This window comes from Babesia bigemina (assembly GCF_000981445.1).
Source record: "Babesia bigemina genome assembly Bbig001, chromosome : IV".
Taxonomy (NCBI): domain Eukaryota; phylum Apicomplexa; class Aconoidasida; order Piroplasmida; family Babesiidae; genus Babesia; species Babesia bigemina.
In genome coordinates, this window is record NC_027219.1 from 439,903 (window position 1) to 464,271 (window position 24,369).

General features: G+C 49.9%; 9 protein-coding genes across 9 annotated transcripts; 4 read left to right on the plus strand and 5 right to left on the minus strand.

Annotated features, from left to right (window-relative positions):
- Nucleotides 1-955: 955 nt before the first annotated feature.
- On the minus strand, nucleotides 956-5,389 carry BBBOND_0402020 (hypothetical protein; the record flags this gene model as incomplete). The annotated part of the gene is made up of 1 exon (XM_012914442.1): nucleotides 956-5,389. The coding sequence occupies one exon, from the start codon at nucleotides 5,387-5,389 to the stop codon at nucleotides 956-958; it is 4,434 nt and encodes a 1,477-aa protein (XP_012769896.1).
- A 1,717-nt stretch (nucleotides 5,390-7,106) lies between these two features.
- BBBOND_0402030 (glycerol kinase, putative) lies at nucleotides 7,107-9,023 on the minus strand (the record flags this gene model as incomplete). Its single annotated transcript, XM_012914443.1, is given in 11 exon segments — nucleotides 7,107-7,330; nucleotides 7,353-7,656; nucleotides 7,717-7,794; nucleotides 7,829-7,917; nucleotides 7,956-8,170; nucleotides 8,206-8,324; nucleotides 8,344-8,444; nucleotides 8,488-8,598; nucleotides 8,637-8,736; nucleotides 8,772-8,853; nucleotides 8,890-9,023. 11 exon segments carry the CDS (start codon nucleotides 9,021-9,023, stop codon nucleotides 7,107-7,109), a joined length of 1,557 nt encoding a protein of 518 aa, XP_012769897.1.
- Nucleotides 9,024-9,869: 846 nt separating this feature from the next.
- On the minus strand, nucleotides 9,870-10,382 carry BBBOND_0402035 (hypothetical protein, conserved; the record flags this gene model as incomplete). Its single annotated transcript, XM_012914444.1, has 4 exons — nucleotides 9,870-9,977; nucleotides 10,015-10,077; nucleotides 10,118-10,175; nucleotides 10,279-10,382. 4 exons carry the CDS (start codon nucleotides 10,380-10,382, stop codon nucleotides 9,870-9,872), a joined length of 333 nt encoding a protein of 110 aa, XP_012769898.1.
- Nucleotides 10,383-10,865: 483 nt separating this feature from the next.
- On the minus strand, nucleotides 10,866-11,075 carry BBBOND_0402040 (hypothetical protein; the record flags this gene model as incomplete). The annotated part of the gene is made up of 1 exon (XM_012914445.1): nucleotides 10,866-11,075. The coding sequence occupies one exon, from the start codon at nucleotides 11,073-11,075 to the stop codon at nucleotides 10,866-10,868; it is 210 nt and encodes a 69-aa protein (XP_012769899.1).
- Nucleotides 11,076-12,060: 985 nt separating this feature from the next.
- On the plus strand, nucleotides 12,061-13,128 carry BBBOND_0402050 (cAMP-dependent protein kinase, putative; the record flags this gene model as incomplete). The annotated part of the gene is made up of 1 exon (XM_012914446.1): nucleotides 12,061-13,128. The coding sequence occupies one exon, from the start codon at nucleotides 12,061-12,063 to the stop codon at nucleotides 13,126-13,128; it is 1,068 nt and encodes a 355-aa protein (XP_012769900.1).
- Nucleotides 13,129-13,142: 14 nt separating this feature from the next.
- On the minus strand, nucleotides 13,143-14,793 carry BBBOND_0402060 (-Putative ATP-dependent RNA helicase T26G10.1; the record flags this gene model as incomplete). Its single annotated transcript, XM_012914447.1, is given in 6 exon segments — nucleotides 13,143-13,304; nucleotides 13,345-13,408; nucleotides 13,443-13,717; nucleotides 13,753-14,007; nucleotides 14,018-14,113; nucleotides 14,149-14,793. 6 exon segments carry the CDS (start codon nucleotides 14,791-14,793, stop codon nucleotides 13,143-13,145), a joined length of 1,497 nt encoding a protein of 498 aa, XP_012769901.1.
- Nucleotides 14,794-16,314: 1,521 nt separating this feature from the next.
- On the plus strand, nucleotides 16,315-19,701 carry BBBOND_0402070 (spherical body protein 3, putative; the record flags this gene model as incomplete). The annotated part of the gene is made up of 1 exon (XM_012914448.1): nucleotides 16,315-19,701. The coding sequence occupies one exon, from the start codon at nucleotides 16,315-16,317 to the stop codon at nucleotides 19,699-19,701; it is 3,387 nt and encodes a 1,128-aa protein (XP_012769902.1).
- A 719-nt stretch (nucleotides 19,702-20,420) lies between these two features.
- BBBOND_0402080 (small nuclear ribonucleoprotein, putative) lies at nucleotides 20,421-20,817 on the plus strand (the record flags this gene model as incomplete). Its single annotated transcript, XM_012914449.1, has 3 exons — nucleotides 20,421-20,427; nucleotides 20,466-20,608; nucleotides 20,647-20,817. The coding sequence occupies 3 exons, from the start codon at nucleotides 20,421-20,423 to the stop codon at nucleotides 20,815-20,817; spliced, it is 321 nt and encodes a 106-aa protein (XP_012769903.1).
- Nucleotides 20,818-21,064: 247 nt separating this feature from the next.
- On the plus strand, nucleotides 21,065-24,308 carry BBBOND_0402090 (-Vacuolar protein sorting-associated protein 11 homolog; the record flags this gene model as incomplete). The annotated part of the gene is made up of 7 exons (XM_012914450.1): nucleotides 21,065-21,125; nucleotides 21,169-21,385; nucleotides 21,427-21,610; nucleotides 21,646-21,740; nucleotides 21,782-23,834; nucleotides 23,872-24,147; nucleotides 24,183-24,308. The coding sequence occupies 7 exons, from the start codon at nucleotides 21,065-21,067 to the stop codon at nucleotides 24,306-24,308; spliced, it is 3,012 nt and encodes a 1,003-aa protein (XP_012769904.1).
- Nucleotides 24,309-24,369: the final 61 nt, after the last annotated feature.

Below are 24,369 nucleotides of genomic sequence, written 5' to 3' on the forward strand. Positions count from 1 at the left end.
GATGCAACTTGGAGATTTGCATCGCTGATCGCAATTTGACGCCTTGGCAATGCCCCTAACACGCGACAAAGAGCAATACGTGGTACCTAGAATGGGACTTCACTGAGGTCCCCAATTTGGGCGAGCAACTACTGCGGCAATGCCTGAGCACCTTGGTCAACCGGTGGGAGTATAAGGAGGGATTAATTAGTTTGTTTATCAAACGTTAAGAAAGCACTAGATGAGATGCCAACTAATGCCGCAGTGAAACATTCTAAACATTGAGATCTGAATTGCATTAATGCACATAGCTTACTTGTTGATGGGTTGGGTGAGAGTAGTAGGAAATGACTTACAATGGGGCATTAAGTGCCAGGAAAGTGGCTGAGATTTGGGAAGTGCGGTGAGCGGCGAAATTAAGTGGAATACTTCTGAGAAGGCTCAGCTCGATAGGGATTCTAAAATCATTTGTTTTGAGATGTCAAGAGTTCTCAATATGTGGTCCATGCCGAGATCATGGCGCTCCAGAAAATGAGTCCATTGCAAGGAATTATGTTCTAAATGATAGATTTAGGCGGTCAATTAAACTTAGAAGTGCCATGTACATTATGGCACAATGATATGCTCTTATAATGGCAAAGGGTATATACAACTCATGTACATAGGTAAAAACACAGGAACTTCCCTATGCAACCCATATGCGCTATTATCATGCAAGCGCACACCATAAGCAATTAAAATTTAGATTGCTAGGTTAATAGACAGTTATTAATAACATGAACACGGTTAGGTGCCTTTGTAAGTGTAGTCATACATGCTATACAAAGCATATTTTCATGTTTATAAAGGATGCAGCCTGTGTATAGCCATTTTAAATTTTTGCGTTCCGATTCTTCTATCATATTAATCCGAGTCCACCTTCGCCATTTTTGCGTCAATATGGCTATATCTATTGTCAATATCATGAGCGAGAAACTCATTTTGAAGTATATCTATAATATGCAGTCGATCCGACAGCAATCAGAAGACAAACGCCAAATACTCCTCCAGCCACCTTAATACCATTTGAAATGCCATGCCTGGAGAATTCATCGTCATCCTCAGATTCTGTAATCCATTCCTCCCTATATGGTAATGACTCATATTCTGTAGCACTAGCACTTTTTATAGCATCCACATGTCTCAAATTTACGTAACCTTTACTTGAGTCTACCACATTTGTAGTTGTGAAAATTGGCTCCACATTTTTTTCTGTAACTAAATCATCCGCATAATGATTTGTTGTTTGCCTATCACTTGCTCCAGTTCCTGGGTGACCATTGGGTTGATGCCCTGTAGGAGTTGGTTGCATGGGTGGTACCGCGGCAGTTCCTGGGTGACCAGCCGGTTGATGGCCTGTAAGGGTTGGTTGATTGGGTTGTACCGCGGCAGTTCCCGGTTGCCCACCTGGTTGATGACCTGTGTTGGTGGGTTGCGTGTGTGGTACTGGCACAGTTCCTGGGTGACCATTGGGTTGATGCCCTGTAGGGGTTGGTTGCGTGTGTGGTACTGGCCCAGTTCCTGGGTGACCATTGGGTTGATGGCCTGTAAGGGTTGGTTGATTGGGTTGTACTGGCCCAGTTCCTGGGTGACCATTGGGTTGATGGCCTGTAAGGGTTGGTTGATTGGGTTGTACCGCGGCAGTTCCTGATTGCCCACCTGGTTGATGCCCTGTAGGGGTTGGTTGCGTGTGTGGTACTGGCCCAGTTCCTGGGTGACCACCCGGTTGATGCCCTGTAGGGGTTGGTTGCGTGTGTGGTACTGGCCCAGTTCCTGGTTGCCCACCTGGTTGATGCCCTGTAGGGGTTGGTTGATTGGGTTGTACCGCGGCAGTTCCTGGGCGACCAGCCGGTTGATGGCCAGTAGGGGTTTGTTGATGTGGTGGTAGCTGAGATCCGCTTGGTGCCTGAGATGCATGGGGACCTGCGGATTCGTCATATCGGATAATCAACTCCTTAGGTGGTGGTCCTTTACTTGCGTCATACTTGAGGTTGATTTGCGCAGGAGGCGGCCCCGCTTTAGGTGAAACAACAATGTTGGCAGTTTTACCAAGCGGCCCCGATTCTGGACTAATATACACATCAGCAGTTGTAGGAGGAGTTGATGTAGATGCCGCACCCCTTTCCACTAATGGCACGTGTGCTTCCCCCGGCCTTTGACCCGCGGCAGTTCCTGGGCGACCAGCCGGTTGATGACCTGTGTTGGTGGGTTGATGTGGTGGTACCGCGGCAGTTCCTGATTGCCCACCCGGTTGATGACCTGTAGGAGTTGGTTGCCCACCTGGTTGATGCCCTGTAGGGGTTGGTTGATTGGGTTGTACCGCGGCAGTTCCTGGGCGACCAGCCGGTTGATGGCCAGTAGGGGTTTGTTGATGTGGTGGTAGCTGAGATCCGCTTGGTGCCTGAGATGCATGGGGACCTGCGGATTCGTCATATCGGATAATCAACTCCTTAGGTGGTGGTCCTTTACTTGCGTCATACTTGAGGTTGATTTGCGCAGGAGGCGGCCCCGCTTTAGGTGAAACAACAATGTTGGCAGTTTTACCAAGCGGCCCCGATTCTGGACTAATATACACATCAGCAGTTGTAGGAGGAGTTGATGTAGATGCCGCACCCCTTTCCACTAATGGCACGTGTGCTTCCCCCGGCCTTTGACCCGCTCCAGTTCCTAGGTGACCACCTGGTTGATGCCCTGTAGGGGTTGGTTGCGTGTGTGGTACTGGCCCAGTTCCTAGGTGACCACCTGGTTGATGACCTGTGTTGGTGGGTTGATGTGGTGGTACCGCGGCAGTTCCTGATTGCCCACCTGGTTGATGCCCTGTAGGGGTTGGTTGCGTGTGTGGTACTGGCCCAGTTCCTGGGTGACCACCCGGTTGATGCCCTGTAGGGGTTGGTTGCGTGTGTGGTACTGGCCCAGTTCCTGATTGCCCACCCGGTTGATGACCTGTAGGGGTTGGTTGCGTGTGTGGTACTGGCCCAGTTCCTGGTTGCCCACCTGGTTGATGCCCTGTAGGGGTTGGTTGCGTGTGTGGTACTGGCCCAGTTCCTGGTTGCCCACCTGGTTGATGGCCTGTAAGGGTTGGTTGATTGGGTTGTACCGCGGCAGTTCCTGGGCGACCAGCCGGTTGATGGCCAGTAGGGGTTTGTTGATGTGGTGGTAGCTGAGATCCGCTTGGTGCCTGAGATGCATGGGGACCTGCGGATTCGTCATATCGGATAATCAACTCCTTAGGTGGTGGTCCTTTACTTGCGTCATACTTGAGGTTGATTTGCGCAGGAGGCGGCCCCGCTTTAGGTGAAACAACAATGTTGGCAGTTTTACCAAGCGGCCCCGATTCTGGACTAATATACACATCAGCAGTTGTAGGAGGAGTTGATGTAGATGCCGCACCCCTTTCCACTAATGGCACGTGTGCTTCCCCCGGCCTTTGACCCGCGGCAGTTCCTGGGCGACCAGCCGGTTGATGACCTGTGTTGGTGGGTTGATGTGGTGGTACCGCGGCAGTTCCTGATTGCCCACCCGGTTGATGACCTGTAGGAGTTGGTTGCGTGTGTGGTACTGGCCCAGTTCCTGGTTGCCCACCTGGTTGATGGCCTGTAAGGGTTGGTTGATTGGGTTGTACCGCGGCAGTTCCTGGGCGACCAGCCGGTTGATGACCTGTGTTGGTGGGTTGATGTGGTGGTACCGCGGCAGTTCCTGATTGCCCACCCGGTTGATGACCTGTAGGAGTTGGTTGATTGGGTTGTACCGCGGCAGTTCCTGGGCGACCAGCCGGTTGATGGCCAGTAGGGGTTTGTTGATGTGGTGGTAGCTGAGATCCGCTTGGTGCCTGAGATGCATGGGGACCTGCGGATTCGTCATATCGGATAATCAACTCCTTAGGTGGTGGTCCTTTACTTGCGTCATACTTGAGGTTGATTTGCGCAGGAGGCGGCCCCGCTTTAGGTGAAACAACAATGTTGGCAGTTTTACCAAGCGGCCCCGATTCTGGACTAATATACACATCAGCAGTTGTAGGAGGAGTTGATGTAGATGCCGCACCCCTTTCCACTAATGGCACGTGTGCTTCCCCCGGCCTTTGACCCGCGGCAGTTCCTGGGCGACCAGCCGGTTGATGACCTGTGTTGGTGGGTTGATGTGGTTGTACCGCGGCAGTTCCTGGGCGACCAGCCGGTTGATGACCTGTAGGAGTTGGTTGCGTGTGTGGTACTGGCCCAGTTCCTAGGTGACCACCTGGTTTATGCCCTGTAGGGGTTGGTTGATGTGGTGTTTGGCTTTGATATATACGCTGTGCATTTATATCTTGTGGCTTGTGGTGTTGTATATTCATTTCTACCTTTCTAGGTCTGTTGTGTGTAGTTGGATGTTGCATATGCTCTGCAGGTGACTGATGAATTGGTGCTGTTGCCGTTCTATTTTGAATTTGAGGGTAATGTTCATCTCGTTGTCTTGGATGGTTAGGTTGTAAATTATCACGGGTTTGTATGAATACCGGCGCGCCATTTTTTTCTAATTCTCTATCTAGCATCTTTGTTGTTTGGGATGATTGATTTTCGTTTAGCCATGATCTCATGGTTGTTTGTGCATCTTCTGCCGTGAATCTTTCGTGATACAACTTGCTTAGATAATCATAAGTTCTTACAGGGGTTTTAATCGTTCTATTTTTCATAGTAATGGTCGATAATTGAAAATTGATGGGATCAATATGTATTACCTCTTGTTCTAAAGATTGACCATTCCCCAAATCTATTTTCTCCGACGTCTCGTTGCATGGATTATGCATCGTATTTTCAACTATATCGGCGCCTCTCATTACATTTGCTTCTAAAGTATTCATTATCTGACCATTCTGTGTGAAGTTGGCTCCATTATCTCTGATATTGTTACACAATTCTGTGTTACACGCACTGCTTACTGTGTCAATAGAATTGCACCGTCTTCCTTTATTGCCCATTCCTTCATAGTAACGCACATCCTGATCTAACGTTATCGCATGTGGCTGTATTTTACCAATATTACAAACGCTCCTGGTATCCTCACATTGGTTGCTTTGCCTAATGTACACCGTATCGCTTCCGTCTTTTTTCTCCAACTTGCTGACGCCATCTTCACCATATGCGGAGATTGCGAGCTCCACAAATATTGAGTCCTCGTAAAAGCGTTCTGTGGCGACACTATCGTTAATTGAAAGCAGTTGGCGCCTGGATGGATAACGTGTGCTATTTCGTGTGCTCCATCCAACAACATTTTGGTTGGTTTCACGCGGCAATGCATTTGACAAATGCCAATCATGATAGTTTCGTGACACAAACAGTCCCGATGGTGGATTGGAATGTATATAGCCCCTACAGTCTGTAAATCTTATAAACATGAATGATCGACTTTGTACCCAAGATAAGGAGGACGTTCGTGATCCAGTGGATCAGGATACCCTTGTATATACTCACTGTTAGATGCATTCTGCAAGTTATTATATATATTGCGATAACGGCGATGATCTATTCGTTTATTGTGTAATTAAACCCACGTTAGCTGTAAAGCATTGAAAATTTGGATTGACCTAAAAAGTTGTTTGTGATATTAAATGCAATACCTAATTGCTTTTTGATCATTTATATGTGCCATTTTACGATATCTTGTACCGTTGATTCAAAAAGACGTGGTCTGGAGACATTTAATAGTTTTAGATATGTGAACAGAAATGGCGTGTAAAAATAGAGTATAATAGATGTACCCACGAAAACTATGATGATGTTAGATGAACTATCCGCATTAGATTATGTTTCCTTTTTGGTTTATTGCAGTTATATAACTGGTTACGTATGGGATGACCGATTTGCGAAAATTAATGCAAGTCCATAGTATGACATGCACGTAGATTGCACTAAAAACAAACTTGCCACCAGTTGTAATGTTCAAGCGTTTATTAAGAAATCTTTCAGGTTGGTCGAAAGGATTGTCAATTCGTCCCCACCTGGCTCCCACCCTCTCCCAGATGTTCACACAATTCCCCAAGTGTAGTCATCTACATTTATCGGGCCTAGCCGCCTCCCGGGAGCTTCGCGCTCTGTGTCTCGCAATTACGGTACTATCAACCGTAAAGCATTGTCCACACTTGTTGGCTGCAGCGATGTTCATGCCAACTGCCCTCCACATTGTTGGCCCATTACGCACCAGTTCGGCGCCCTAAACTTCCAGGCCTTTGCCCACATCTACCTCAGCTGGACGGTCTACCTGTACCAACGACTCCTCGACGCATTATATATGGTGAACACATACTTATAGAATCATGACGGTGCTGAGTCCAATCCCTCCAATCATGTCTAGATGCTATGCCCCTTCTCTACACTCACGGGTTCACGCCGCCGGAGATGGGATCGCAGCAACAATTCACATGTCAACAGGTCATCACCAAGCTGAAGGAAGTGATCACCGGCAAGCCTATCGCAGATCTTATTTCCGCCATGGACGATTTCCTCTACGGCATCCGGTAGCCGTTCATCTACACCATCGTCGCACTCTGGTCTCTCGCATTTCTCATCTTCGCCAACACGATGCTATATCGCTTGAACGTACTCTACATCCGCCCTCACCTTATTGGATCCAAGGCCTTACTCAAGGAACGAAGCTACTCCTCCGTTGATCAGTATTCCGGAAGCAAAGTAAAAAAGTGATAATGAAAACAGTGATTTCTACTACAAAAATCTGACAACAGTCCTTTATTAGAGCAGTTTGCAGGTTCCAAACAACAGGATCATCCATCAATCGGGAATAGCAAACATTCAATTTATTTGTTTAGTGACTAGCGGTTAAGGTCACCGTAATAGCATAATGATGCAGCACCATATTCAAAATAGTATTCAAGTCACAACATGTGACATATAAGTTATACATCGCTGGGTAATTCGTTCTGCCGAGAATCTCGACTTTACGCCAACTCTGCTACGCCACAGTACAGCTGATGGAGGCATTATATATCTGCGTGCCCTCGAATTAGATTACGGTTGCACCATAGTCCAATTATATTTAAAATACAAGAGACTAAAAATTATTACTGAGTACAAGAATTTGTGAAGCAATTCAGTTTTTCATTGATTCCAGTTCATCGATCGTTCAACACCTAAATTCCAGTATTTGATTAAAATATCACGTTCCGAATCAGACATCCGAGGCATCCACTTTTTGGGACGTTCTCGTATAAACTGCTGTATGTCTTGCACATTGTTCCACAGTTTTGCTTGGACCCCAGCTAAGATTGCCGCCCCTGCGCAGGTGGCCTCAGCAACAGCAGATTTTTCTGCATTAAATAACTCTACCCACAAGTGAATACCAACCTATCGAAGTATCCACTATGTCCGATATTAGTTGAAGTATTTCTTCATTTGTAGAGATCCCTCCATCCACACAAATGTAGGGAACTTTATCCACTCCCATGTCGGTAAGCAGAGATTGCAGTATTTCACCAAGTTGAAGGCCTATACTTTCGCAGAACGCTCGTATTATATGTGCCCTCTCAGTGTGTTGCGTCATGCCCATTATACATGCCCTAGCATCCCCTCTCCATCGTGGAGCAAGGAGACCAGAAAAGGCAGGTACAAAAACCACACCTCCAGACGTCTTGCATTCTTTTAATACCCCCTGAATTGCCATGTACATTCATATACGATTCATATGGACTATGTTGGAGTCACAACTTACTGATATATCTGATTCTGCTTCTATAATTCCCATCGCCTTCAGCCAAGAAATTCCTGCGCCGACAATGGCGATGGAACCCTGCGCGGAATGTAACACCGCTGTAGCTACCTACTTCAAGTGCGAATACAGTTTGAGCTTCCTTCCCCAGTTTGTAACAAGGTGTGCAAAGCAGGCCGCCCGACGATTTAACCCTTTTTGTACCTGGAGCATATGCAGTTTACAGATTTTGTATGACACACCGGTATTAGTGAGAACAAATCCACCAGTTCCTAATGTGCACTTGGTTGCGCATGGCTCTAAAATGCCTTGTCCGACACACGCTGCCTGCTGATCTCCTATGGAGCTGGTCAACCTCACATTCACAAAACCAGGCACATTAGGGTTAGTTATAACACCAAACTCAGCGCAATTAGGTAATATCTTCGGCAACACATCTACATTTAGACGAAAAATTCTACAGAAAGCTGAAAATATTTGCGTCCGTCGTACCTCAACATCTGGGAGCTCCATTTCTCCTTAACAATATCCATAAGCATTGTTCTTGAAGCATTCGTTACATCGGTAACATATTCCCCAGTGAGATTCTGTTGAATGGTTGTTATATTACGCTTAAAAAGATATACTAACGTAAATGATCCATGTGTCAATGGTACCGAAGCGCACGCTTTTGTTCTCCACCGCATTGTTGAACCAGGGGAGGTGCTTGGACATCCACATGAGCTTCACAGCTGCAAAAGCGGCATTAATATTAAGGTCGGATGACGAACCTACCCGAGAAATATGAGTTGATTATGAGACCAGTTTTTTCCATGAAAGCTGTAGCGGAACCGTGTTCGCGAATCAAATCGTGTGCTATATCCTCAGCCCGAATATCAAGCCATACTGCGGACATCGTGTCGTGATGTTGGAGACCAAATTACCAATGGCATTATGCAGTGGTTTTCCCGTCTGCGCCTCCCAGGCGACAACCGTTTCCCTCTGGTTGGTGATGCCGACCCCCATGATTTCGACGTTACCGTGCTACGTTGTCATGAAGGCTGTGAAAAAAAACTTACATCGGCAACAACCTTGCTAAGGGCCTCATTCATGGTGCTGTATACGCTCTCCATAATTTCCAACGGATCATGTTCGCACCACCTACTTATTTTCATTACAAATTGTGCCTTAAATTACCCGGATTTCGGGTAGTATTGCTTGTGTTTCTTTGTCGAGATAGCAAGAACGTTTAAGGCTTCGTCAAAGAACATGCATCTCGTAGATTGCGTTCCCTGGTCAATGGCCGCCACCACTTTGACAGCGGTCTCCATTTTTATTCACCCACGCGAGCTAAATCTCATGTAGAAAGCTACTGTGAACTTAAAGTGGAGGCTTGAGTCACTTGTTTGCCTCGAAGCAATCCTACACGTTTTGGGTGTCGTTTGATGATGAATCGCACCCGTAAAGTCTTTCCCGTATGTATGTATGTATGTATGTATGTATGTATGACTTTACTATTAGCAGTTCGTTACGACATCGCTTTGGTTTTTATAAATTTCACGCTTATTATTTAACGTCTGTTATGTCTCATTAAGTCTCGTTGACGCACACCGATCTGTGAACGCCACAAATCACAACTGTATTCACTTAGGCACATTAACGAAAGAAATAACTTATACGTGATTGGTGTATGTCTTATTGCACAACACATTGGCGGCGAGCAACCATAGCTGTTGTTACACACCGACAGACTACCATCTGACCCGCAAACTTGCTAGGAACACGCATACCGAAGACGTTAAAATATTAGCGCCGGTGGTGCTACTGCGATTTTCTAGAAGCTTCTAGCGGGGCACATTCGTGTATGACTTGCTGTGATTGTCGACTTACACAGAAGAGAGATTCCACGTGTTTCTAAAAATGACTCTACCATTGCGTACTTTATAACGATAACTAGAAAATACTACAAGACTGGAGCTCTTTTGTTTGGTACAGTGTGTAATTACAGCGTCTTTTCTGAAGTTACTGCTTGCTGTGAGCTTCTCTAGAATTCCGGACTCCGTCCGCCGTGCATGATCTGATGAATCTAACAAATCTGCAGTGACTTCATCTACTGCAACTTACGATTGTGAGTAGAATGGAGCAAATGATGAAGCCGACGACGGTACACCTGAAGGTCACGTTGTGCGCACATTTTGCGTGCCGTACCAAAAGAACGTTACAAATACAAAAACAGTCCACCAAACGTAGGGATTCGTAGACTGGCACGTTGTAGACATTGAAATCTACGTCTGCTGATCAGGCCTCTGTATGTTCACGTACGTTAATTGTACCAACGGCCATCCATAAAAAGCTCGCCGTTAGCAGTACGATCTCTGTGATAAGCTGAAACACGATTGATGACGTCATGGCGCTTAACACTCACACTTGATTTGTATCCAAAATGCTTTCTGACATGGTGAACGCCTAGGGACGAAGGAAGGCTCTGCGGCAAACAATTGTTTCCGGCATCAAAATAGCATACCAACAGCAGTCCTACACCCAGCCACATATCTACTGACCATTAGCAGCATTGATTAACTTCACATACTCAATGGGACGTCGCAATATTTGTCTGCATTGAAGTACAGGAGTAGAATTATGATGGCGTCAATGACCAAAAACACTCTAAGAGTGGACACCTTCTTCATTGTTCCATGAGTTGTGCTTCTTCGTGGATTGCCAATTTTCGTGTGAAGCACGAGGCATTTTCCAGGCCTTGTCAATTGTGAAGGGTGCTTCAAGTACACAATCACTGATTCTTCGTGAAGCAATAACCATTTACGAAATCATTTTTGTATAATCTATGCTATATTGTCAATCCCATTGTATTTTGTGGCGTGTATGTCATTATGCAGTCACCGAAATGGGCGCCGCTTGCCAACTGCAATGCGATCATAGACAGCGTTGCTTTTAGCACACACCACCAAAAGTCAACGTTAGATTTTGATTGACATCTATACTATAGAATCTACGCGCATTTTCATAACTCGGATGGAATCCACGGAGTCCTCGGTTCCTGCACGTTGTGTAGGATTCTCATCTAGTGACCTTCACAATATGGGTTGCATATGTCCTATGAGCTCATATACGCTACAAATTTTACCAAACAGCAATGTCGTTATACGGTGTGTTCAAGTGTTCATGTTTTGGCGGACAACGCTTAACACGTTAGGCCCCCAATACGTTCCGCTAGATGCAACATATATTGCTAACAAGTAATCTTTGTTTTTATATCTATGCTTAAGTTGACTGACGCCTGTTAACGCGTTAAAATATAACAATGTTTCGTTTTGAGGCACGGCGTGGCGGCCTGTTTTCAGATGCAGGTATTTTCTTTGCATCTCGATTTCCTACACATCCATTACACATACAAGCTTGCTTGAATGACACTAAACGTAAGGTGATGTGCTATAGTGGCCACCTCTAATATGTGTTACAATCTAGGTTGCCACTTGCTCGCCATTCCGTGGTCAGGCCATGAGTGTACGACAAAATGTACGCGAAAAAAATTCGAAGCAAAACTCGACGACATTTCCCAGCTGATCACAGCAGGAGATGCGGCGCAAATTTGACATAGAAGTTTACTAACTAGTAATTTAAGCTTTCGGGCAACGTTTTGCTGCGTCGTTTGCTAATCACCTCCTATCGGGAGCTCTGCGGCGCAAGCGTGACACTTTAAATCGTCAAATGTATACTTACTACGTCACACAATCGTTTCATTCGTGGTTATCAAAAAATTCATATAAACTGAAGGTGCCTAGCGGGTGAGTCAGACAGCCCTGGCCGCAACGTGGCAGTGCTAATGGGATCGGCGAAAGATATTTGATTCATCACCTGCGCCTGCCATTTCTTCGTATCTCCGAGCATTCGCTTCGGGGATACAAATTAACGGATGATTCTGGCATAATTTGGCGTGCTAGAGATTATCGTCAACTGGGTCCATGCATGGGCGGTGACGTATGACTCGACGATATACAGGTACACACCCTAAGGCCTGATTTGCGTTTACCGTCCCTCATAAACTTCCGAGTCGTGCAGTGTCACACAAAGTCAGGGCCATTTGATGTGAGCGTTGGCATTTGCGGTGTCGTGCATTGGATGATCCGATGGCAACGGCGTCGTTGCGCCTCATATAAGATGGGAGCTACTTATTCCATTGCTCACGGTATCAACGAAGACGTGGAAGTGTCTGATCGTAAAGGAAACATCCTGAAGGCGTCTGCATACCGAGTCAGTCAGTGGGCTAGACGACCACGACCTCCTGGGCCCCGTAAACGCCGGACATTCTCACGATTTTTCGCGAAGTGTCACAACATTGCAAAACACATGATATGCACCACTACAGATACACCCCCTGAGGACGTTCGTAGTCCGTGGGCGGCATGCGAGACTCTGAATAGGTCTGCGATGGCTCCAAGGCTCAACCTCCCGGAGAAGCTCGACCTGAGTTGCTTCGAGATTGGCCCAACAGTGGGCACTGGATCGTATGCATCAGTATGCGTTGTCAGCCTGAAAAGTGCTTCCGAGCCCCAAAGACCGACCTTTGCGCTGAAAGTGCTGCACAAGACGAAGGTTATTTCGGAACGTCAAGTGTTGCATCTGCGTAACGAGAAAAAGATTCTGTCGACGATCACTCACCCCTTCATTGTGCGCTATCTTGGCAGTTTTCAGGACGAAGTGAACGTTTACATGCTGCTTGAATACGTATGCGGCGGGGAACTGTTCAGTTACATCTACAAGTATGGCGCCTTGGGCCACACCGTGGCTCGCTTTTACACCGCCCAGGCGGTGCTTGCCATCGACTTTCTGCACTCGAAGGGTATCGTATACCGTGATTTGAAGCCTGAGAACATGCTGTTGGACCGTTTTGGCCATATCCGCCTTGTGGACTTCGGTTTCGCCAAAGAGGTGAAGAACAAGACTTACACGGTATGTGGAACTCACGACTATCTTGCCCCTGAGATATTTCTGCGCTGTGGACATGGTGTGGAGGCTGATTGGTGGTCGCTGGGTATTTTGGTTTACGAGCTGCTGACCGGTGCTCCGCCGTTTCACGCCTCTGACCCCGTGTCCACGTACGACCTAGCTCTGGAGAACCGCATCCTGTTCCCGCTTTCGGTAAGGAACGAGGTGAAGGACTTCGTCCGGAAACTTCTTGTGGTGAGTCCTCGTAAACGCCTTGGCGCAAGCGGGAGTGCCGCTATCTACTCCCATCGTTTCTTCCACGGCATCGACTGGATGAAGATGCTGTCCAAACAGGTGAAGCCCCCCATTGTGCCCCGTCTTAGTGGAGGTACTGACACGGCCAATTATATGAAGTACAGCGACGACTGGAGGTCTTACAACGTGAGAATCACACCAGCAGAGCAGGCCGAACATTTTAGCGATTTTTAGATAATAGTTTGTATTCACAACCTCTTGCGTTTTGCCGCTTCGTATTTGTTTTGGAATTTGTCCGGCCTTTTGCCGCCTTGCCGTTGTCCCTTGTACTTGAGTTTTTCCGAGACGACCTTGCGTAGCGCCTCTGCGCAGAGGCTGTGCTTCGCGAGTGCGTCGTGTTCGCTGAGTTCCTGATAATGCGTTATGGCAACACGCTAAATCACCACTTACTGTGAATTCCTCCAGTTTTTTGTTGAGCGCTAGTTCGATACGTTGGAAAAGTTCGACGTCGTACCTACGCAATCTGACCTGTATGCTGTACGACGTACTGTGTGACAAAAGTGAGCGCCAGTCCCGACCTCCCTGCCCTTGCAGTACGCCCTACTCTGTGTATATAGTCCTTAGAGCTCTCGGGTATGTCGAAATTGAGAACCAGTTGCACCATGGGAAGGTCCAAACCGCGCCCCCCGACCTCAGTTGCCACAAGCACTGTGGCAGACCCTGACGTGAGATGGTATTGCGCCATGCTGAGATCCCCACCTGTTTTGAAGATATTTAGCGCCTTTGAACGCTCCGCCTGTGACAACTTTCCATGCAGGCAGACCTGTAGCGCATGAGAGACGATAGAGTTACACTTACGCTGCTAAACTTGAGGGCCTTCAGGTACGCGGCACAGCGCTGCGCACCGTCGCAGGTCTTGCAGAATACCATCACGGTACGATTGGAGTAATGCCAGAGGAGAGCCGCCAGGTATGTCCACTTGTGCTTCTGCGCCACCAGCAGGAATCGCTGATCCAGTTGTTGAGATGTGGTGTATTTATCGTCCACTTGTACCTGATGAGCATTTTTATTCGTCTTCAAAAGTTGCGAGGTTTTCAGCGACTTGTGCCTCCCCTAAACATACCGATACGGGGTCCTTCAGCGCCATCTTCTGTAGCTTGCTCAGCTTCTTTGTCATCGTCGCCGAAAAGAGATACGTTTGCCTATCATTCGGCATGGCCTAATGGTTAATAATTCTTTCCTAAAGGTGCCTACGTGTATGATTTTGTCGAGTTCGTTGTCAAAGTCCTGCGATAATAGCCTGTCAGCTTCGTCTATTATAAGTTTCTTGACGGTGGCGAGTGAGAATCCTTTGGTGTTTTCAACATGATCAGCGAGTCTCCCTGGCGATGCGACAATGACGTGTGGCTTTTTTGCGAGCGCGATTGCTTGTGGCACCATGTCCATTCCTCCGATTATTACGCAGACCTCCAGCGCGATGGCCGCGCCCAGTGCACGAAACTGCTCCGCTATTTGCTCGCAAAGCTCCCTGCTAGGCGCGAGTACAACACAGTAGAGCCTTTGTACATCGTTGAGCAGATGGTGAAGGACAGGTATTGTGAAGGCGCCGGTTTTACCCGAGCCCGTGACCGCGAGGCCGATAATGTCACGCCCCGTAAGCGCATGAGGAATAGCTGCAACCTGTATGGGCGTTGGCACCTTCCATCCGACAGATTGGCAGGCCTTGCATATCTCGGGGCAGACGCCAAGCGACTCGAATGATTGGTCACTGCTCTCCTTCTGCTCCGGCACATCCGTAGAACTCTTTTCGCGTTCCAACGGGGCCTGCAGACGCGCCTTGAACTCATCCAGCACATCGATTCCCTCCGAACCATCGGAGTCAGAGCCTGGTTCCTGCATTATTGATTCTATCTTTGCGCGTTGTGCTGTTCGGCGTCACGCCAGCGGCGCGCATTGGCCAACGGAATTACCACACCCAAATATAGACGAAGTTGTCCTGTATGTGCGAGTTTGTTTCATTAAAAAATACATCCCCCGCTCTGCCGCGCCAGTTAGCTATATGATGCACAGCATTGCGATTATGTTTGAGTTGCAATCGTGGTATGAGTCCAGTCCTTTTGCTCACCACGCGAAGGCTACCACTCCAAAACAATAATGTGTCATAGAGGGACACATTGGGGTGTCTATTTTCCGGTTATTTACCGTTTCGCAGAATACCGTCACGCGCTACACAGGTGTGAAATGCCATAAACGGCACCAATTCACGACGACGTAACGATATATCAGCGCCTACCAATGTTTAAATGCCACATTCAGCGCGATGTGTGGCACGAAGTGCTTACTACGAACGACCGGCAAGCTGTTAGAGTAGCAACAGCTTCCGTTAACATTTTACTGTTCACCTTAACATCACGTTAGCGTTAATTCCACCACGAAGCCCTTTCCATAGTGCCACCATTGTATTGAGTCGCGTCACAAAGCGGTTTTGAGCAGGGTGTTGTCTGTGACCAAGCCTTCCATGGGTGTCTGCCCAGAGACGTGGAGATATGTACAGCCCCGGCGATTTAGCACCTAGCACGAAAATTACGGCCAACAGGCGCATTCAAGCGGTTAATACGAAATAGAAGATGGTCGGAAAGGCGCTCCGCTCCACAATACCGTCGCGCGCGGCAGCGGGGCAGCGGAAAGCGGTAAAACGCAGAACGGCGCAGCAAAACAAACGAAAACCCACAACGGCTATAAAGATACGTATTAGTATAACATATATGTACACAGAAATGACCAAGCCGACACAAGAGAGCGGACGCCGCTAGCGGAGACCGGCCACCCGGAGTTCAGGGCACCAATTTTCTGTTCTCATTTCAACGGACTACGCAGCCATTGTCCATGATAATATACACGAAAAACAGCAACAGTAATTTGTGCATGCCGTCTGTTTTGGAGCAGTTTCGACAGCCGTGTTAGAGGGGATCCCTCTCGAGCATACTACGCGGATCTAAGCAGCCTGCGGCGGATTCCGCTAAATGCACGGATATATTGCCCATTTAAGCCATTTTTGTGCCGGAATCTTTGTTAAAAAGTGGTAGGAAGCGCTTTTCGGCTGGAAGACGGACCTCTCGCCTGCGGATTCCGTCAACTGACGCGTCACTGCATTCCTCTAAAATCACACAGATGATATAACCACAAGACAGTAGACATACGGCGTCGAGATCCAGGGCCATGTACGTCGGATCTCATGCGCGAGATTCTCCATCCCCATGATATAGCATGCACATGAACGCGCGGTACGCTGCAGTTGTGGGATGCTGTCGGGCCATACGCGGTGGCTTCATCGCAGGCGATTTGTCTTGTGGCAGGGAACTGGCCCGGATTGAAGTTCCGTTAATGGCTATTTTTATGCTTTAGATTTGCTATTCCGGGATGAGGAGCTTCCTTCTGCTTACGCTGTTGGCCGCCGCTTCGGCGGTCAGGGCCATCGTCCAGAGGACTGGAGCGAGTTTGTACCATGATGTTGACAGCACATACATGCCTATGTTTACGGAGGAGCAATTGAGAAACCCTAACATTGCCCCTCTTGATATTGCTAGTGAGAAGCACTTGAACGAATACGTGTCGAGGAAGTTTGAGTCCAATTGTGGTCGTGTTAGCAGGATTGTGCTCCACGCCCCTCTGGATGGTCTTTTCAAGACTATTTACTACGATGCTGAACCCCTTAACACGCCACCTGCGTTCCTCAGTTACAAGGCTGTGGTTGACTACGTCGATGGCGCCCCAACCTACATTCGTCTTGAGGGTTTGGTCAGCCGTGGCGTGTACGGTGTCAGGTACTTCCTGAAGGGCGATACCGCTTTCACCATGGTTACTCGTCCTGATTTCATCAGGAGCAGGGTATCCAACGGTACCGCTTACACGCTGGACCTTTACGCCGATCTGGATGACTTCGAGGAGCACAACATGGTTCGTGCTAACGAGAACTCCCCTCAGAAAATTGCCATTTACTACCCGAAGTTCAACCACTACGTTGAGGAGGTTATTGCTGGCACCAAGAAGCTGTGGGCCTACGACCCGCTGTCCGCTGAGGTGTGCTTGAAGATTATGACTTACACTTACGAAAACAAGAACTTCTGTGTCGTGCGTACTATGGATTGGAACGGTTTTATTGATGAGTACTTGTTCGTTGAGGGTGCGGGTGGTTACAGCCGTGTTTCTCACAACCTTAAGGAGAACTTTTTCATTCACGGTGGTAGCGAGGCTGAGGGAACGCAGGAGCTCGACCCCAACCTCATCACCATGGTCCAGGTTGCGCCTCCCACTGATGAGGAATCTGACTTGTTCAACAGTGCCAAGTTCATCAAGGCCAACGTGCGCGAGCCGCCGAAGCGCGACGAGCACTGGAGCTCTCACACCGCCTACAACGCTTCTGGCAATGTTGAGACCTTCGGTGCTGCCCATGAAGGCTACCTTATCTACCGCATTAACGACGGCCAGCGCGTGATCTGGGACCGTCCCGGTATGGGTATTAAGCACTTCACGCACATGGTCACCCTTGAGGGTGTTGAGTTGATGCAGCTTACCGCCATCGGCGATGAAGGTGCCACTTACGAGTACTACATGGAGAAGCGCAAGAACGGCTGGGCCCCGATCACCAAGTCTCAGATGATGGAGCTCATGAACCCGTCCCTTGTTACCAGCATGTTCGGTGAGCATGTTACGATCGAGGCCAAGGACTACACTCCTGAGGAACTTGAGTACATCAACAGGTGCACCACCGTCACCCTTGACCTCAAGGAGATTGTGTACTACGCCTGGTACACTGACCGTGTCAAGATTGGTAACCTTATTACCAGGAAGGTGTTGACCGCTGTCGATGGTTACGCGTTCAACCGTTTCGTGAACGGCGATGAGGTTGTGTACAACCCCAAGGGCAAGTACTTGTCCACCAAGGTTATCCACTACAAGGTTAAGGACATGGACCTCTTCGGCTTCGACGCTATTGACAAGATGACCGGTAAGAGTGAGCCTCACTACTTCATCAAGCGCAACCACTTGTGGTTGCCTGTTGACGAGCAGTCTTTCAACAAGACGTTCTTGGACATGGTTGTCTTGACCTACTACAAGCAGGCCCAGGTTGCCGACGCTATCAAGGAAGCTGAGGAAGCTGCCGCCAGGGTTGACAGGGAGATTGAGGAGGGTGCTGCCAAGTTCATCAAGGACATCGATGAGGCCGAAGCTTCCGGTACCATTGGTAGTCTCAGTGACGGTGCTAAGCCCAGGCGCCCGATTCCCAAGATCACTCGTAAGCCCTACGACCCGTACGCCGACCCCGATGAGTACATGGACCTGCCCCTGCAGCAGGAGCTTGACACTCACTACGGTGGTCACAAGTTGGACCGTGCGGCTAACAAAGAGTTCCTGAAGAAGGTCAGGAAGCACAAGTTCATCCGTCTCGAGCTCAAGGGTCGCGAGGATGATCGCTACAAGATGCACGCCATCATGGGTCCGGACAAAACCTACAGGATTGTCTACAACCCTGCTGAGGGCTACCTGTTCGATGAAGTGTACGAGTCTGGCGTTCCGGTCTTCGCCACCCCCGGTTACATTATCACCGAGGCTACGATTGACCAGTTGCCTGACGGCCAGCACTTCTTGCAGATCATTGCTTACGACAGCGAGGGTAACCACGTCATGCTTTACTTCTACAAGACCAACAAGTACCACAACTTCAAGGAAATCAGTCGTGCCACCTACACCACGCTGCGTTTCAGGAGCATGGTTAAGACCCGTATTGATGTCAGCAAGAAGAACAGCCACCACAGGGGTGTGGTCAAGTTGGTCTCCAAGCACTACAAGAAGGTGTCTGCGTTCCTTCCCCGTTACAACTGCGTCATCGACGAGGTTCGTCACAGGAAGTACATCATCTGGCGTTTCGATGAGCTTAACCCCGAGGTCGTCACCCGTGTGGTTGTGTTCTCTCGTGACAACATCCAGGGTGTCTTGCTGCAGTTGATCGACGCCAGGGCGAACGATGTCCAGAGGTTGTACTTGAACACCAACCCCAAGACCGATGAGTACGCTCTGTTCATGCACAAGGGTGAAATGTTTGCTTTGTTCAAGGAGTACTTGATGAGCAGGAAGACTGGTATCGCGTGCTTCAGCAGCTACAGGCCCAACGACATTGACTGGAGCAAGGAGATCGTTGAGGGAAGCGAGAGCTACGAGAGGATTAAGGCCGCCCTCACCCGCAGTGGCAGGAAGTGGGGTAAGGCACCTACCCTCTCCCCGCCTACTGAGGATGTTGAGGAGGAAGAGCCCGAGGCCGATGACGAGTTGTCCGGTGAGCCTGCCGATGAGAAGGCTGAGAAGGTTGAGGATGATGACTCTGACTCTGACGACGAGGAGGAGGAGGAAGAGAAGAAGCCCGCGGACCCTGATGATGAAGAAGACCTCACTGAGGAGCAGAAGGCTGCTAAGGAAGCCGCGGCTGCTGAGGCAGCTAAGGCCGCCAAGTTGGCCGCCATCCAGGCCAACTTGAACCGCAAGGCTGACATCAAGGACAGCTCCTACTACGTCAGCATTCCGTTCACCCTGCGCAAGGTCGTCCACAAGGAGGGCGTTGTGTGGGATGCCGGAAACACTGGTTCTGTCTGCCTTGACGTCAGGAAGTACTCTAAGAGCCAGTACCGTCTCGTTGAGCTTGAAATCTTGACTCCCGACGGACGTGTCGAGATCAGGTACTTCATGAACACCCACAACGGAAGGGGTCACTACCAGGAGGTTGAGCTGTGCAGGATCGGTATGGACATTTGAGTTCGCCGTCTTATGGCTCTGTGTTTTTTCAAGGTTACTACGGTGGATTATGTTTGACTTTAGAGTTAAGACCTGTGCAAGGACGTCCATGGTTTTGGGCTTTTGTGAAATGCTTGAGTGTGACGTTCTCTGCCCCCAGCGCGTGCTCTCGACATTCTCACTGCTGCGCTATGCGCCTGCAGGAGCTGTGGTTGCGGCGATAGCGTCTTATGTCTGCAGAGTAGGCTGCGGGATAAAATGTTCTCGTTGTCCTGTAGACTTGGCGCAGGTCTGCCATTTAAGTTTTCGCTTTTGACCCTATTGGTCGACCGTCACGCTATTATAGTAGTTATCCGTTTCGATTAGGGACGTCGTTAATTAACGCTAGTGTAATGTATTCACGTCAGACGTGTCCACCGTAGTTGCGGGCAGTTTAGCGAGCTGGTTGCTCTAGTCTGTTCCGTTCCGGTCTGTTCCGGTCGTTTGGCCGCATCACCGTTTCTCGCCCATCCACTCATTGTTGGAGGTGTTGTTGTTGATGCCCGTTGCGTTTCGTTGTGTTCTTTGCGGTGCTTGAGGGTGTAATCACGTCGCCACGTCGCGCTAGGGGGGCTGGGATTCCACCCAGGAATCCATTGACCGTTCACCGAGAGTGACCCGGTTATTTTTGTGAAAATTAGTTTAAAATTTTCACAACGACCTAAATTGCGCGTCTGTCTGCACTTTTGTAGTGATTCAACATGTCGAGTACGTTGACCGGCGTCGCGGCGGATATTGCTCTTCAGGCTCAAAAGCTCAAGACGCCACTTCGGCCATATCGGAAGACAAGGATAAACCTGCTGGGCCGCTTGCTGTGCTAGAGGCATGCGTCCGTGACAATTCCCAGGTGCTCATCAACTGCCGGAGCAACCGTAAGCTTCTAGGCCGCGTAGGTGTTTGTTGCCGATATTTAACTGGGATCTGCAGGTTAAGGCTTTTGACCGGCACTTCAACATGATTCTGACCGATGTTCGTGAGATGTGGACAGAGACGAGCCGCGGCGGCGGAAAGAAGAAGTATGTCAACAAAGACCGTTACATCTCTCGCCTTTTCCTGCGCGGTGATTCAGTGATCGTCGTGCTTAGCAACCCCAAATGAGGGTTCTACAGTCGCATTTGGCGTCTCATAGCTGGAGTCGTATCCCCAGCGCCGTAGTCGTGTATTGTTACGCTTGGCAGGAGCAGATATCTGTACAATCCACCTGAATCGTTGCCACACCCACTACATTGAATTTAGTTATAACCGTTAGTGGAAGATGTGCAGCAGTTGCCGCCCTTGAGGCCCGTTCTACGGTTGCGCATCTCCTCTCGGGGTCGCCCAGAGTCCCTTGAGGAGCTCGTTCGGCATGGCTGCATCTCGGCGATTCCACTTTTTCGACAAGTGCTTTATCGCTGTGTCTGAAGCAGGTAAGATTTTGGTGCGAGTTCACGGGATTCCATGGTCGAGTAGGCCGAGGCTCCGTAGGCTTTGAGGCGGTAGTAGACACGGCCGGCGACGATGCTGTTTTATGGGTTTTGGAGTCCTCGGGCCGTCTAAACGCCTTGTACAGGGATGTCGGCGCGGCTTATTCGGAGGACTCCCTGCGCTGCGTCTCTGTAAAGGCCTTCGAGTTCGAGGCGCAGCGCGTGTTTTCCTGCAGTGAAGCCTCTGCGGTCGTCGTCGTAGGGTCAGTTTGGGCTTATTTGCGCCTTTATAACAACTGTACAGGAAGGATGAAGAATCAGACTCTATGCTAAAATTCAACACGTACAAGGTCACACCTCAATTTGATTTGGAGAATAACGAGTTGCTGCATTTCGTGCAATCCGTTCCAGTATTCTCTCCATCGCAGGGCCTGGTACTCGATCACGTACAAGCTGTAGCAGTGTCACCATGTGCATCTGTCGTTGCCGTATGTTTTGCCTGTGTTACGCTCATGGCATGCAGGTTGCCACAGCGGGCGGCTGCGTGTACGTATATCGCAACTATGTGATTCCTCCAGTGGATGGTTCGCCACATGATCATCGCCTACGAAGTTACAGGTGCGTTCGATCAATCATTGCACACGTGACATCGGTGGCAGCGTCGGTGACTTGGCTGGTGCGCATCATTTGGGCACTATCCGTGCTCTGCACGTCAGTCCGCTTTCCTCTGGCGTCTTCGGTTTAGCAGTGTGCTGTGACAGCATGATTGTATCGCTACGCTTGGCACCGGATCCGGAGATTGCGTATACGCAGCTGATAGAGTCGTCGTTCGAGTCGTCGTGCAACCTGGGCAGTAAGGGCCAATTCGTGGTTGCCAAATCGGGTGGTATGCTGGACATTTACGACATAGAGAGCGGCTTCGTCAACGCGGTGAAGGGTTCGGAATCGTGTGCGTCCATTTGCGCTTATAAGCACTACGTTGCCACGGCGTCGCTTGAATGCCGGGGCGGTCTGGAGGCGTCGTATGCCACCACTCTGGTTAACGTGCAGTCCATTGTGCCGGGAGTGGACTTCGTGGCACATTCGCAGTACATCCCCGTTGTGTTCAAGTTTGAACGGGCGTTGAGATCGCTGTATGTGTTTGCACGTTCGGGAACGAGCTCCGCTTTGATTTTGTTTGAGCTGCGGGAGAAGGGCATCCACGACCGCCTGCAGATTCTAATTCGCAAACGTATGTTTGAGTGGGCGCTGCGCATTGCCGCTTTGGAGCGCCGTCCTCTTTCTGAGTGCGAGGAGCTTCACAAGATCCACGCGAATTGGCTATACGACAAAGGGCACTACGATCTGGCCATAGAGGCCTACTGTCGCGCGGGTTCCGCGGTGGAGCCGGCATTCGTCATTGGGCGTTTCATGTCGCTGCGTGCGAGGTTTTACCTCTATAAATACCTGCTTCACCTCCATCGGTCTGGCTCGGTGTCGCGCATTCACACGGTAGTGCTGATGCGTGCCCTGCAATCGCTGTTCGAAGACCGCGTCAACGGTGGCTGCAGGTTGGATGCAGCAACCCCTGCTGACTCAGTAGGTGCAACTGGCGCGTCTGAGCCAGATTCCAATGAGGTCGACTGCCAGCAGCTGCTTTCTGCGTTTCTGTCAGAATTTGGCGACTCACACCAAGACGGCATAATGGCCGCGTTGTCCGATTGCCGCTCGTCGGGCGGGTCTGACTTTGCGCGAGTGGTCGCCTTGGCCCAGCAAAACCACGACCAGTACGTCGACATACTGGTGGAGGACTTCCACGACTACAGCTCAGCCTTGGATTACCTGATGACCGTTGACCGGCAGGTTGCATGCAATGCGATTCTGCGCCATGGAAGGCGCCTGGTGAAACACAACTCCGACGCGGTGCTATCTTTGATTCGCAAGATCGGCGAATCCATGCCACACAGCAACGGCAACGTGCACGACGCATTTGTGCCCATCTTCTGCATGGAGGACCGATTTCTGTCTGAGATGCTCGGCTCCGATGGCCCATGCACGCAGCTGCTGATTTTCGCTACCAGGCTGCATCTAATGCTCGATCAGTTCGCTTCGCATAGGCGGCGTGTGATGGATGACACGTCGGCCGCAGCGTCGTCAGCACCGACCAATGGGCAGTCAACGCAGCAGCATCCCACCACTCCACCGCCGCCCAGTGATGGCACGCAAGCGCATAAAGCGTCGGCGCTCGACGAATGTGTCGGCTCCGCAGGTCCCCTAGCCGTCGCGGAGGCCCCGTCTGCCGCGCACGCCGATGGTGAGTTCGACATCACCGGGTTGGAGAATCGCATGTGGAAGTTACTGAACGGGAACACTCAGCACGCGGAATACCAGATGATAGCTCTGATTTTGTGCCTTCTATACAGCTACCAGCGTGGCGCGAATTTGATGGCGATCAAGATGGGCTACTACCACCTGCCGTTGGTCCTGGCTGGCATGGGCAACAACGAGATTAACAGCAACAAGTTCGACTTGCTCAATCACGCTCTCAGCTACGGTTACAACGAGCCTACGCTGTGGATCGGCGCCTTGTCTCTGCTGGTCGGAGCTTCGAACGACACGTCGGAGGAGATCCGGGGGACTTTGCGCCACATACAGACCCACAGGTTGCTGAGTTTCCCGGGGGTGCTGGCCATCCTCAAGAAGAAGCAAACTCTGCAGTTTGGCCACGTGAAGGTAAGTGGCAGTTGCGTCCCCGCTGACAGCGTGCCAGGAATACTTGCGCAACGAGTTTCGTCGAATCGAGGAGCTTCTGCAGGAGTGCATCGGCGACATAGCTCAGGACAAGATCGACTGCGGTCAGATGAACCGCGACCTCCAGCGGCTGCAGCACTCTTACTTCGTGATCAACAACACAAACTGTTCACGGTGCGAGTTATGCCTCGAGATGCCGTCGTTGCATTTTTACTGCCAGCACTCCTTCCACACGTACTGCATAGGCACCGACGGCGTCTGCCCTAAATGCGCGCCCGCGACACAGGACGGACCGGTTTGTTGTTTGTTATCTCCTTACATTCGCGTCAGGATGGCGGCCGGCCGCAGAAAGGCTCTGGCCACCAGGACGACTTTTTCAAGTTCCTGAGCGGCGCCACCGACCCCTTCGTTTACATGGCACAACAGCTGGAGCGCTTCGCGTTTGCGCGGTCGTGACCGACCCCCGCATCGGCGGTGCCACGGCTGCACGGCCGGCGGCATGTTACATCAGATTATG